This window comes from Diachasmimorpha longicaudata, chromosome 12 (assembly GCF_034640455.1).
Source record: "Diachasmimorpha longicaudata isolate KC_UGA_2023 chromosome 12, iyDiaLong2, whole genome shotgun sequence".
NCBI lineage: Eukaryota > Metazoa > Arthropoda > Insecta > Hymenoptera > Braconidae > Diachasmimorpha > Diachasmimorpha longicaudata.
This window is the reverse complement of record NC_087236.1, coordinates 3,650,915-3,664,064: the sequence shown is the minus strand read 5'-3', so window position 1 is coordinate 3,664,064 and position 13,150 is coordinate 3,650,915. Positions and strand designations below refer to the sequence as shown.

Below are 13,150 nucleotides of genomic sequence, written 5' to 3'. Positions count from 1 at the left end.
ATTAAATTCCCTCAAATCGAACGATACATTTAATATATGTTACAAATATCAATTATATCATGACTTTTGACTTTGACTTTATTATTTTAGACGGTCCTAACCAGAGGTGCAATCAGCCTCTCGGCCACAATTATATCATGATATTAATTTTTTTTTAAACGAATTTTATCATATGATCGTCACGTGAATTTTCAAAATTAGAAATTGGGTCCTCAGAATTTGTATCATTCTACCGAATATTTTTTATACAAAATTTGAGTCGTTCATTTTTCAAATGCAACAGTACAAAATTGTCAATGTCCCACGTGATATGAAAATTCTAAATGACAACTTCGAATCAATATTTCAATATTGGCTTTGAAATACACCTCATCAAATCTGAATGACACAATTTTTTTTCTCATTTTCCTCGATCTCCTATTCGTGTTCATCAAAGGATTCAGGTGAGTATTGAAATCGATCCGGAAAACGCGGGACAGAGACACAAAGGAAACTGTCGACTATCAATTCAGAAATATACCAATACACATCGAAATTCTATCAGAATGTATATGAGTAGAGTCGCCATCGACGCTTTCCCGGAAACTTTTCAATTTGAATGTATCAAAGTCACCGGTTTTCTAGATTTTGAGGAACAAATAATGGAAAGAAAATGACAGGAGGGGGAGGGGGTTCGATGGGGGAGTCAATATTGAAATTTTTTTTGCAAAAAATATTCTATTTCCAGGTAATGATGACGCACGAGTGCTTTCAAAGTTGATGTGTTCGTTCAAAAAGATGTTTCTCTCATTATTTTTTTTTTAAAGAGACAGATTCCTTTTGAAGATGGTGAGGGCTGATTTGTTCACTCGCAGAGGGTCGGGACACTGAGGAGGTGATTGGAGAGTTTTGTCGCAATTGTCTTTATTTGTTTCACTGATTTACACTTGAAAAAAATCACAATTACATTTAACGGATCTCAAACAATTTTATTTTTAAACCGAAAACTATTATTTAAAAACTGAAAGCTGAATTTAATTATGTAGAAAAGGGAGGGTAACCGGGAGCGGTGTAACTCATAAACAGATACAGCTGATAGAATAAGTGTAGGAACTTGGTCTGATCAACTGGTGATTCAATAATTATAGAATCTTGACACTTGGGTAACAACTACGGAACTAACTTGAAATTAAATAAGACGAGAATCTTTATGTGAACGCACGGACCATGGAGAGATCCTAGAATTTCATTTTCCTTATGATAGGGAGTAGCAGTAAAATCATTCGAAGGATTAGGAACCATAAAAATTTGTCCACAATAAAATCATTCGAAGGATTAAGAATCATAAAAATTTGTCTGCGATACAATTATTCGAATGATCAGGACCTGGGAAATACCCGACTATAATGAACGAGTAATAGATTAATTTTATTCCCACTAAAATAATTAAAAGATTTAACCCTTAATCAAACAATTTTCGGGGGAAATCCCAGTCGAATAATAAAAATACAAATTATAATAATTTGACGAAACTATTGAATTTTACATAGAAAAAAAAACCTTCTGCGACAGAACAAAATTAAAGATAATTATGTGCTGCAAGTTCTGGTTTTGAGGTCAATTTATAAACTTTTGATGAAGTAGAGGATCTTTTTGTGTCGTTAGACACTTTAAGGGAAAAGAGGGCGTTTTAGTCAGACGGGGAATTTCGAAAAATTCGTCATTACGAGTAAAATGTCGTTTTTTATTTTGAAAAAATTCTTGTCTAGGTGTTGATTAATCTATTTCCGTTAGAGATAATTAACAAAAATTAAAGATCATCGCATTTTGTCATTTCAGTGGTAAAAATTGAATTTATAGATTTTTGGTAAAGTGAAGGATTGTTCCGGTCATTGGATCCATGAAGTGGAAAATACGAAATTTGGTCAGACGAGGAATTCCTGAAAATTCATTATTATGATCCAAATTTAATTTTTTATTTTTCAAAATTCTTCTCTATATGTTGCTAAATCTACTTCTGTGAGAGATAATTAATAGGAATTAAAGATCATTACATTTCATAAATGCTGTTATAGAAATTCAATTAATAAACTTGTATTAAAGTAATAAATTGTTGTGTGTCATTAGGCACTTTAAGGGAAAAATCCCCACTTTTGTCAAACCGAGAATTCCTGATGAAAAATCATTATCAGTTAAATTTTTATTTTTATATTAACATATTCACATTCCGGAAAGAAACTGATTGAAACAAAGTAAAAATCATCACATTTCATAATATCGGCTATGAAAAATTCAATTTATAAACTTTTAATAAAGTAAAGGATTGTTTTTGTTTCGTCAGCGACTTTAAGGGGAAAAAACCCGCTTTTGTCAGCCCCTGAATTCCATAAACTTCATTACACAGAAATTTGACATTACGAGTCAAATTTCGTTTTTATTTCAGAGAAATTCTTGTCTAGATGTTGCTTAATCAACTCCTCTTACAGATAATTAATGCAAATTAAAGACCATTACATTTCATAACTTTGTCATGAAAAATTCAATTTGTCAATTTTTAATAAAGTAAATGTTTTTTTTGTTTCATGAAACACATTAAAGGAAAAATACGAGCTTTTATCAGACCGGAAATTCCTTAAATTCATCCTTACGAGTCAAATTTCGTTCACTGATGAGGCATTTTGTTCTAAATACGTTAATAAATTTAAACTTTCCATAAACTTAGACTTTAGTTCAAATAATTCGAAAAATATCTTGGACTTCGCTATTTCGATGAAGAGGAAAATTCGCGCACATAAATTCTTGTAAGTAAAATCGATAAACAAAATAATTTTCGTTCTTCGTTCGTCCCAAAAATTAGAAAAATGAATGGCAGAAGAGACTGTAGAAAAATGTTAAAGCTGACGACGAATTATATGTATTTATCGACATGATTTTTTAATTCAAATAAACTGCTCCTCTTAATTTTTTCGTCTGTTTCGTTTAGCGATAACGAATCAAAATGAAAAACCATTGAATTTCCCAAGTTCTGCGCTGAAGAATTCACTTTATAAACTTTTGACAATTCCACGAATTTCCTTTGAGCCTCGTTACTCACATTAAGGAGAGAAGCCACGCTTCTGTCAGACCGGTAGATCACTAAACTTCATCATAACGAATCAAATTTTATTCAGCGATAAGAAAAGTTTTCTCGTATCTGGTTTCCATCCCAATGCCGACATGAACAGTTTCCGTAAAAAGAGAAGTTACGGTGGACTCTGGATTTTCGCATAAAAACTCGGATGAATTTCACCGGTTGAAACTATTACGAGGGCCTGAATGTGACTGAGAAAAATTGAAATTCTTAAACGTTCCCCCTCCACTTCTCGATTTATTCTCCAGGCATTCCTGGAATTTAATTAAATCCTGGAATTTTCAGATTTTGAGTGAAAATAATGTTTAATTAATCACAAAATTCGGAGAAAATACTAAACCCATGAGGAAGTTCTAAAAAAATAATTCAATTCTTGAAGAAAATAATGTTTAGTTTCATTTAAAAATCATCGTCATTAATTTGATTCTAGTTAAGTTGTAAATTTGATTAGTTTGATGATTCAAAATTATTTTGGGGGAACCGTGATACGTCGAATGGATTTTTGTATCACTTATGGGTTAACGACACTGGAGGGAGGGATTAACGAGACGAGGAAGTATCGATCACTACCGAAATTGTTAATAATTATTGACCCACACACACACACACACGAATTAATATTTAATAAGTTACAATTTATTCTAACTTGGGATACACTTGAATTTTGGTGTTTACACCTTTAAGTTGAGATTAAGACCGAGGGTTCTAAGATTTTTGTTGGTCTTTGGGAGTGGAATAAGTAAAATATAAATGAATTTCCGGGGACTTATAAGAGGCCCACATATGTGAGAGGGGAAATAGTTTCCCGCCAGCGAGGTCCAGAGACGCTAGGACCACGTGACGCCTCACGAGTGGGGTCGGACTTAGCTTAAAAACCCCCCTTGAGGGAGGACTAGAGATTAGAGTCTGGACGAGACGTAGAAGGAGGGCCATCCTAAGCGTTCGGGAAGACTCACGTGTTTAACTTAGAGTCGAATAGTGAATTCAAAACAACTTAAATGTTATAATAGTGTTTCATAGTGTATACTAATAATGATAATAATGATAAATAGATGTATAACATTTGCATCTGCAACGTAAAATTCCTTTAATCAGTATATCGCACAGTAAGTTCTCCACTTAACAGAGGATAAAAGCCAATTCTTTATCGCGTTGTCGGTTCAGTGTTTCGAAAACCAGAAATCTGATTTAAAAATCTGATCTCGAATTTCTAAGAATGATAATAAAAGTAAATCATAGTGAGCCATCTACAAAGAAGCCAAAGGTTTGCAAAAAAAATGGTAAAAATACTGAGACAAAGAGTTTCAGTTTCCAGAAAAAAATGATAAAACTTTGTTTTTGCAAACTCTTCAGATATAATCGCCAAGGTCACCCCTATCTCAGTTAACGAACTTTTGAGGGACCTAAAAAATTAATTACTTCGTCGCATATTTTGGCGAATATTCCAGGTAATCAGGGTGGACGGAAAATCTGGTCAAAACGTGAAAGAGAATTCAATTTAGTGCGCTCATTGAAGGCGAAGTGAATGAAATTGAAATTAATGAGATTCGTGAAAGTACATGATGAATGAAAATTCATCAACGAGGAAGAATAAATTAATTTCACGGGAAAGAAACTTCTTGTACCTTAAATAACTCTGAATAATTATGCAATATTCCTACAAAACTTATTATAATTTTTGGAATTTAACACAAATTTCTACTATTTCGTAAATATAATTTACCATATTCTTATGGTAAAATGTATGATAAACTAACCGCTGTTTTTGGTCAGTTGAGTTTATTAATGACAATGAAAGGCAAATTGAAAAATGGTCAATCATATTCAATTTTTTTAATTGTTTAAAGTGCTCTAATCTGCATAATTAATTTAAACTGTGAATTTGAGCGATGAAATACTGTTCATTTGAAGAAATTCAGGAACTTAGTCGTCACTTCTCTGCTGATGTATAATTTATATCAATCATTATTGTCACTGCTGATCAATAGGATCATCAAGACAAGAGAAAACTATATGAATATCCAAGTTGATTAACACTGATTAACAACTGCAGCAGCTTACGATTCTGTATCAGTTTCTGATTACCCCATTGTATGTATTGAAATACTAATTGTCGTGGGGTTTTTAATATTCCGAAGCATTCATTATTTATTTAAGATGTGATACCAACTATTATCACACTAATTCTTCACTTACATTATGAAATACCACTGATAGAAATCCACCTGCGCTGATGTTTCACTCCAAAACACATCACTGAAAATGGCAGCTTGTCAACTCCCTGACATCTCACGATGTATTCTGCCAGTCTTTCCAACTAATTAGTCCTATGATCCCCTCTGAAAATTAAAGTAGAAGCATTATCATTACTCCATGTGTCGATAACAATACTAGATAATTTCAACCAGGCTTACAAAATGGAGAAAATAGCAATCAACAATCAGAAACTACTGATGATCACAATCACCATCATTCACTTCTCCTCTGACATTTTTCTGAATTTTAATATTTTTTTCAGATGCACAACTGACGGCTGCAAAGGATCACTCAGACTGAAAAATGAAAATCCCAGTGTAAAGTGCACAACTTGTCAACGGAAGATAAATCTGAAGGAATATGTTGGAAGACTCGAAGAATGCGAGGAAGAGTATAAACGTGGATTCTCGTCCATGGAAGAGGAAAAGTCGGATGATACTTTCCGTCAAGTGGCACAAGCTCTTGAAAAATTTCACACACATGCATGGCCACCTCACAGGGATACGCATCTGGCGGAAATAGCATTGGCTACTTGTCTGGCAGAGAATGGAAATGCGTGGAAAATGTTTACCGAGTGATCCCCCTCGGGCTATTTCAGACCGAATTATTGCGGATTCGGGCGGTATCTGATATTCAGGATTCGGAAATGGGTTTGAGTAGAGGTGGATGTTTTTGTGTTCGGAGGATGTACATCGTGGAATTAATGATCGCCGAGGGAACGTTTCAACGTATGGAATTTCCCACCACATACCATTCCTGGAAATATTGTTGAAATTTTCATCATAATGAGTTTTTTAATCAATTCGATTTGATTTGATTGGAGAATTTGTTGACTTTATTTTCAATTTTATATCAATTCAAGAATTTTTTAAGGATTTCCATTTGATATGTGATTTAATTGGAAAATTTTGTGACTCTATTTTCAATTTACTATTAATTCGAGAATTTTTTAATGAGTTCAATTTGATTTGATTGGAAAATTTGTAGACTTTATTTACTATTTGATATCAATTCAAGAATTTTTTAAGGATTTCCATTTGATATGTGATTTAATTGGAAAGTTTGTTGACTTTATTTTCAATTTGATATCAATTCAAGAATTTTTTTAAAGTATTCAATTTGTCATTTGATTTGATTAGAAAATTTACTGACCTTATTTTCCATTTGATATCAATTCAAAAAATTTTTAAGGAATTCCATTTGATAATCGATTTAATTAAAGAATTTCGTCACTTCATTTTCAATTTGATATCAGGTAGAGAAAAATTCTGGAAAAGGTACGTAAAAAGTTCGATAAAATTAACTATTTGAGGCGTTAATGTGGGGCAAAAAAAGTTTTCCGAGTTCGGAAAAACCTGACCGAAATAGCTGACATCACCATCAATTTCCCACTGCAAATGATGGAATTTATAGATCGTCTCTCATTTTTTGTCACGAATTTTAAACAAAAATGACAAATTATTGATCGGCCAGCGATTAGGTGACTACCCACGTACATTTTCCGGTGTTTTTATCTCCATGTAAAGTGCGAAAAGTCGAAACAAAAGGGATGAGCTGAACAATTTAATTATCAATTGTACGTTCGAGTTTTATCAATATCGTGGGGAGTGTATTTCCAAAGGTAGAAAATTGGAATGAATGAAATTGGATGGATGGAACGTGAATTGGATTGGATGAATTATTGTTATTGTTTAATCTGGATTGATTAAAAAAATGAGTGCCCAGAATGAAATCAATTTACTCATGAAAAAGAATATCGAGAGAAAAATTGACAAAAAATATTGTTAATCCGATAAACATTTTCGTTTCTCGATGATTTTTCATGAAGATATTGTTGAATAACAGAACTAATGTAACTGTTATAGTTTCTGATCAGTTAAGCTATTAATAACTATTAATGAATCATAAGATGAAATTTGTTTGGGTGTTGACAATTTTTGTTGTCACCGGTGATTTTTAATTACCAAATTGTTGATAATATATTCAGGAGATTCAACATTTTTTCTCGTCACGAAAACATTCTTTTTTAATTATTCATTTATATTGAATAACAATTATTCATATCTGCGCAGCTTAAGGGGTTATTCTCATGTGAGCACTTCAAAAAATCGATTTTTTTTTATATTTTGACAGTAAAACCTATTGAAAACATGCTGTGAAAAATTCAGACCGAAATTCATAGTATTTGATAAGTTACAGCTCATAGTCGCCGACGTGTCGTAAGCGATTGTCTACCAGGCTTTAAACTTTAAACGCGTTTTTCTCGAATCATCATTTTCTGAAACGGTCAAGATCCTACAAGAAAAAGTATTCAACCGATTGCTTTAAAATTTACATATGTTCTTCTACACATTTATAGTTATCGTCCCTACCACAATTGTTTATTTTCGACAATATCTTCATATTTTTTTTTAACGATTTGTAACGAAAAAGAAGGAGATTTTCGTGATTTTTTTTTTGAAGTTCGATATTTTTTTTTGTTTTTAATGAAATTGATTATATTTGGTAGGGACGATAGCCACAGATCTACTGAATAATAATCCATTCGATTTTTTTATGTCAGACAACATGAACAGCCGCTATCACCTTGACCAGTGAAATACCTTTTTTTGTTGGGGACTACTTTGACTTAAAAAAAATATATGTTAAAAATGTAAAAAAAGGAAAAAAAAATTTTTTTCGTATATTTCAAAATACAAATAAAAATATATTGAAAAATCAACATGATTGAAGTTTGTTGTCGCATAAAAAAAAAATTCCGAAAAAGTGGTAAAATATAGGCGTTCACATGAGAATAACCCCTTAATACAATGGTTCATTCAACTGAAAATGTTTTTCATATTTTCCACGAACAAAATATCCATGAATTTAATATTAAATATAAAAGATAAACATTTAGTGATGAATTATCATTGAGAACTCAATAAATTTTCAACCACTGACGTTATTATTTAGTATTCATCATTTATTATTTGTTATTGAAATAGTAACGCAAGGTTCACCAACTTCAATTTTCAATCAATAAATCACAAAAAGACAGCGAAATGTTCCTTAAAATATTTTTTCCAAGAACAAATATAAATAATGAAATTTTTTTTTTCATTTCACGATTTCTTATTTTACCACTTCACAACAAAATTCCCAATTAAAACTTTCAGAATTTCGATTTTAATTAGACGAACCTGGCAAAATGATGATGAGAGGAATGACGAGGGACTTATTAGTACACCATAATGATCAGCAAATTGATGAAACTTGTTTCATCAAAGTGAGTTATGAATATTCTATAGATTCTCCTCCCACGTGGATAATTTCAATCGAAAAAAATTAGGTACATCGCCCTTTCTTCGTTCATTTCAATAAAAAATTGATACTCCTGGGATTAAATGAAGTTCCATCTTTAGAGGTCCATAATCTCCGGAGTGCCTGAGGCCAGAGGATTCATGAATTTAATATTATATGCTCAAAGTGCACGAGTTAATTATTCAGCTTCGTTGGTCATCCCATTCGCCATGCGAAGGACTTTAATAAACAAAAAACGGGTTTAACTGTCATTTCCATTTACTCATCTGAAGTGAATAAAGAATAAATAAAATATTTATATCCTTGGGAGGCAATAAATTCTGCAGTTCAGGTGAAAATATTTCCCACATTTTTCACGAATAAAATATTCATGAATTTTATATTGTTTTTAGATGAAGTGCATACGAGACCGTCAGTTACAATTCACCGATTTTTTTTCCTGTTCATTTTCGACTAATTACCCTTTTGTGAATAATTCAATTACAATTGTTTGTTATTTTTAGTTATTTTATCATACGTCGAGTCTTGTCTAAAAACAGATGATTTCAATGAACGAAAAATATTTTTAACTTCCCCATATTTGAAGTTTATGATCGTCGTATGGAAAGACAAAAATAATAATAATACGAAACAATACAATAATAACAATAATAATATTTTTTTCTTTGTTGTTACAAGACATGTGTTTACACCTTCTCCACGTGTTCCATTCTTAATTTATATATTCCACTCATTTTAAAGTCCTATACTCGAAATAATATTTTCCGTGAATAATTTTCAGCCTCGACGCCCCCGATTCAAGTGTGGGGGCTGCGTTGGGCCAAAGCCTGCAGTCCTTGATCGGATTTGCATTGTTAATAGCCCTTTATCCTCTCATTAATTATAAAAAATAAGAGTTGTGACTCAAATTTAACTATAAATTATTCTCATCTCCAATTAACGAGGGGGGGGGGGCAAAGGAGCTAATGGGAAATTAGGGAATAAATAGAAACAATTATAAATACTCAGAAGGACGTGCAAAAGAATAATCTGTGTTCTGTAGCGGCCGGAATGACCGAGAAGCTCATTACACATCTCGAAAGGGATCGCAAAGGGATCTCGAAAGGGATCGCATGAAACTTTCTAAAAATTTTTAAAAAATCTATTAATATTATTATTATTATTATTATTATTATTATTATTATTATTATTATTATTATTATTATTATTATTATCATATCCAGTTATTTCCCCAATATTCCGTGATTTTTATAAATATATATAAAAATAATAATAATATAATATATATAATTATATAGAATTAATTAATAAAATTAAAAAATACATCTGTAATTACGCGATTTTCAATGCCACTTGAGAATAAACTCATGAATTTAATATTATACTGTAAAAGTGCAAAATTTAATTATTCAACTTTGGACAGCGAATTTCGTCGAATGTAATGCATGTTAATAATCGCAGTTGGATAAACTGTCAGTTCCACGCATGAATTTCCATGAAATAAAAATATATCTCCGTGAAACGAAATAAATTTATTTGGATGAAAATGTTTCCCATATTTTCAACGTTTGAAACATTGATAAAGTCAGTATTACGTGTACAAACGATATCCACTCCGTCATTAATCAACAGTCAGGAGAGTTTTCATTGTATATTTGGCAAAGTGAAGTGGGTGGAAACCACTTCAGTAATTTAATAATACCGTGTTTGTCGACCGATGACGGTGGCCGAACTGGTTAAATCAGTCGGCCGGAAGATGCGACCCGAGAGGCGCGGGTTCGAGTCCGGCTTAGGGCAGTGGAATTTTTAATCTTTCGGAAAGCGTCGAAGGGAAGTCTGGGTACTAAGAATCATCAGGAAATATGATTTCCGGCTGTTTAAGGTTTTCCGTGATTTTTCTTGGTCATCAGAAGAGTCTCTACGTGTCGTACAGCTCGTGGGGTAAATACGACATCGTTGAAGAGGGAGTCGATTTATGATACCGTAAATACAATATAAAAACCTGAGTAAGGTATTCATGAAATAAATAAAGGTGACGATCAGTCGATCACAGCTGTTTCATCAGAATGAAAATAATCACGAGAAAAATATCAGAAACCAAAATATCACGATCAAAAATAACACGAAGACAAAAATTACAGTTAAAGGATTACTAAGTAAAATGGCACAGTCCAAGGGATCATAGATCCTTGAAGGGTCCTGATGATCATAGATTCGTTAAGGCTCCTGATGATCATAGATCCTTTAAGGCTCCTAATGATCATAGATCCGTTAAGGCTCCTGATGATCATAGATCCTTTAAGGCTCCTAATGATCATAGATCCGTTAAGGCTCCTGATGATTATAGATCCTTTAAGGCCCTAATGATCATAGATCCATTAAGGCTTCTGATGATCAATAGATCCGTTAAGGCTCCTGATGATCATAGATCCGTTAAGGCTTCTGATGATCATAGATCCTTCAAGGCTCCTGGTGATCAATAGATCCTTTAAGCCTCCTGGTGATCATAGATCCTTTAATCTCCTGGTTATCGAAAAATTAAATTCTAGTCCCAACGAGTATTTAAAAGTACTCAGTGATTCGGAGCCCACTTAAAAATGTAGGTCCACTCGTGTTCTCATATGAGGATACGAGGATAAATAAACACCACAGCCAAACTATTGATAGTATCTACGTGGAGAAACCTAAAACAGCAAAAGAGGAAGCCGATGAATGAGACAAAACAAATGCTGGTATGCAATTGCGAGTTACAGCATAGTCGAAAGCTTCACCTAGTGATGCTTAGGAGGCAACTCTTTTTTTTTTTAAAGTGCTATACGACTCGATAAAAAGCACTGTAACCATAAATAAATAATGCAATAATGCCGATAGCCACGAAAATGGAGATTGAATTAATTACGAGGTAAATTTATTTTCCCTTTTTTTACCGCCCCCCATGCACTTCCGCGCGAGCGCAAATTTTAATCAACGAAATGACTCAAAATTATCGCCTCCACGCATTCGTTTTGGTGAAATAAAAAAAAATGAATTTCCACAAAATGAAATGTTATATCACCCGATGAGAATATTTTCTCGAATTTTCCGGAAATAAAATATTCATGACGTCGACAGTTCGAGATAATAGAATTCAAGAAATTGTCCGCAGTATTCGCAGTCATATCAACTGTTGAATGGATGTGGAAATGTTCCCAGTGAACATTTAATCCTCGTAAATTTCACTTCCTGGTCTGCTATCGTGACATTTTCATAATTGGCTCGGGCTATTGTTCCGTCAACAACGGGGGTCGTATCCACTCATGCCGATTGCATGATGGGTAGATAAAAATCTCTTGTGGGTTATAAACGAATGTTGGGGGAATCCCCGAGGAATATACGGAAAGAGAGGAGTTAACCTGATCGATGAACGAGGAATTCAACGCTAGTTTACGACGAATTGTTCATGTTATTTATGTTCGATGATTATTGGAAATGAGATAATTTTAATTACCAAACTACGAAAAATTATTTTGAAAGTACTTTATTCTTTAGTCCCTCGGAGGACATCTTCTTTTGGGCCTCAGTGACGAAAATGTGTTGATGTCCTGTTACGTCATTGTCCATTCGTAACTAAGTGGCGTTGCGCACCTGACGTCAATTTAAATTCCAGTATGTTCCGTTTAATTCCATTAATAATTTAATTATTTTATTCTTATTAATACTGTGCAGCTGAATACGTGTGCTCTGGTGCTCTGATTTCACAGTTACCGAGTTTGTAATATTATTAAGTGAATAAATAGTTGACGTGCTCTCCCGAAGCACTCAGTGTTTTCTTCATCATAGATTAAATAAACCCTCATCCTAATTAACATTGACATTGTGGATTTGTCAATTGTCATTTGGATTGGACTTCATTGGATTGACTATCCGGGCTTCGGCTGGGAAACGTTCCTGCCTCCTTTCACCAATTTGAATGTAGGCGCTGTTTTCTAGGGACATCTGGGAGGACATGACAGTCCTCTCTTAAGCACTTGTGTTATGGATTAATTATTGAATTATTTAGTAACTCAGGTGACCTCAACCTGAGCCAATTAACTTCGATGGAGTCCTTATTAGAAGTTTAGCAACTAACGAATCCATCTTCAACGGTTTGCGCTAAATAATTGGCAGCACTGTCCTGTTGGCAGCATCAATACGACACAACCCTAGTGTCATAGGGATTTTTTTCTCACATAACATGTCGCCCTGAAATCCCCTATTTTTGGCGCCGAATTTGAAGAGGATTTGCTCTTCTTCGGATGAGGTCATGAATTTCCTCGTAATTCTTTACGATACGATGACCAGTTTCTAAATTTATATGGTGCCCATTGAATGACGTGTCCTCACCGCACACAAGGCCCTGATTAGGCCCATCTGATATTCACCAGGAACTCCATAACCCAGTGAAAACGAATGAAACTCCTAAGGGATTGATCAGGAAGAATGAAAAAAAAAAAACCACCGAAG

At 33.3% G+C, this 13,150-nt stretch overlaps 1 protein-coding gene across 3 annotated transcripts in view; it reads left to right on the top strand.

Moving 5' to 3' along the window:
* Nucleotides 1-9,599, top strand: part of LOC135168122 (SET and MYND domain-containing protein DDB_G0273589-like) — a 48,610-nt gene extending 39,011 nt beyond the window's left edge. For 2 of the 3 annotated variants that reach the window (XM_064132037.1, XM_064132036.1), the window contains one exon: nt 5,628-9,599. In XM_064132037.1, the coding sequence (XP_063988107.1) occupies nt 5,628-5,943 (316 nt within the window). In that variant the 3' untranslated portion in view covers nt 5,944-9,599. The remainder of the gene's footprint in view (nt 1-5,627) is intronic. The other variant, XR_010299989.1, reaches the window with a different exon arrangement.
* The last annotated feature ends 3,551 nt before the right edge of the window (nt 9,600-13,150 follow it).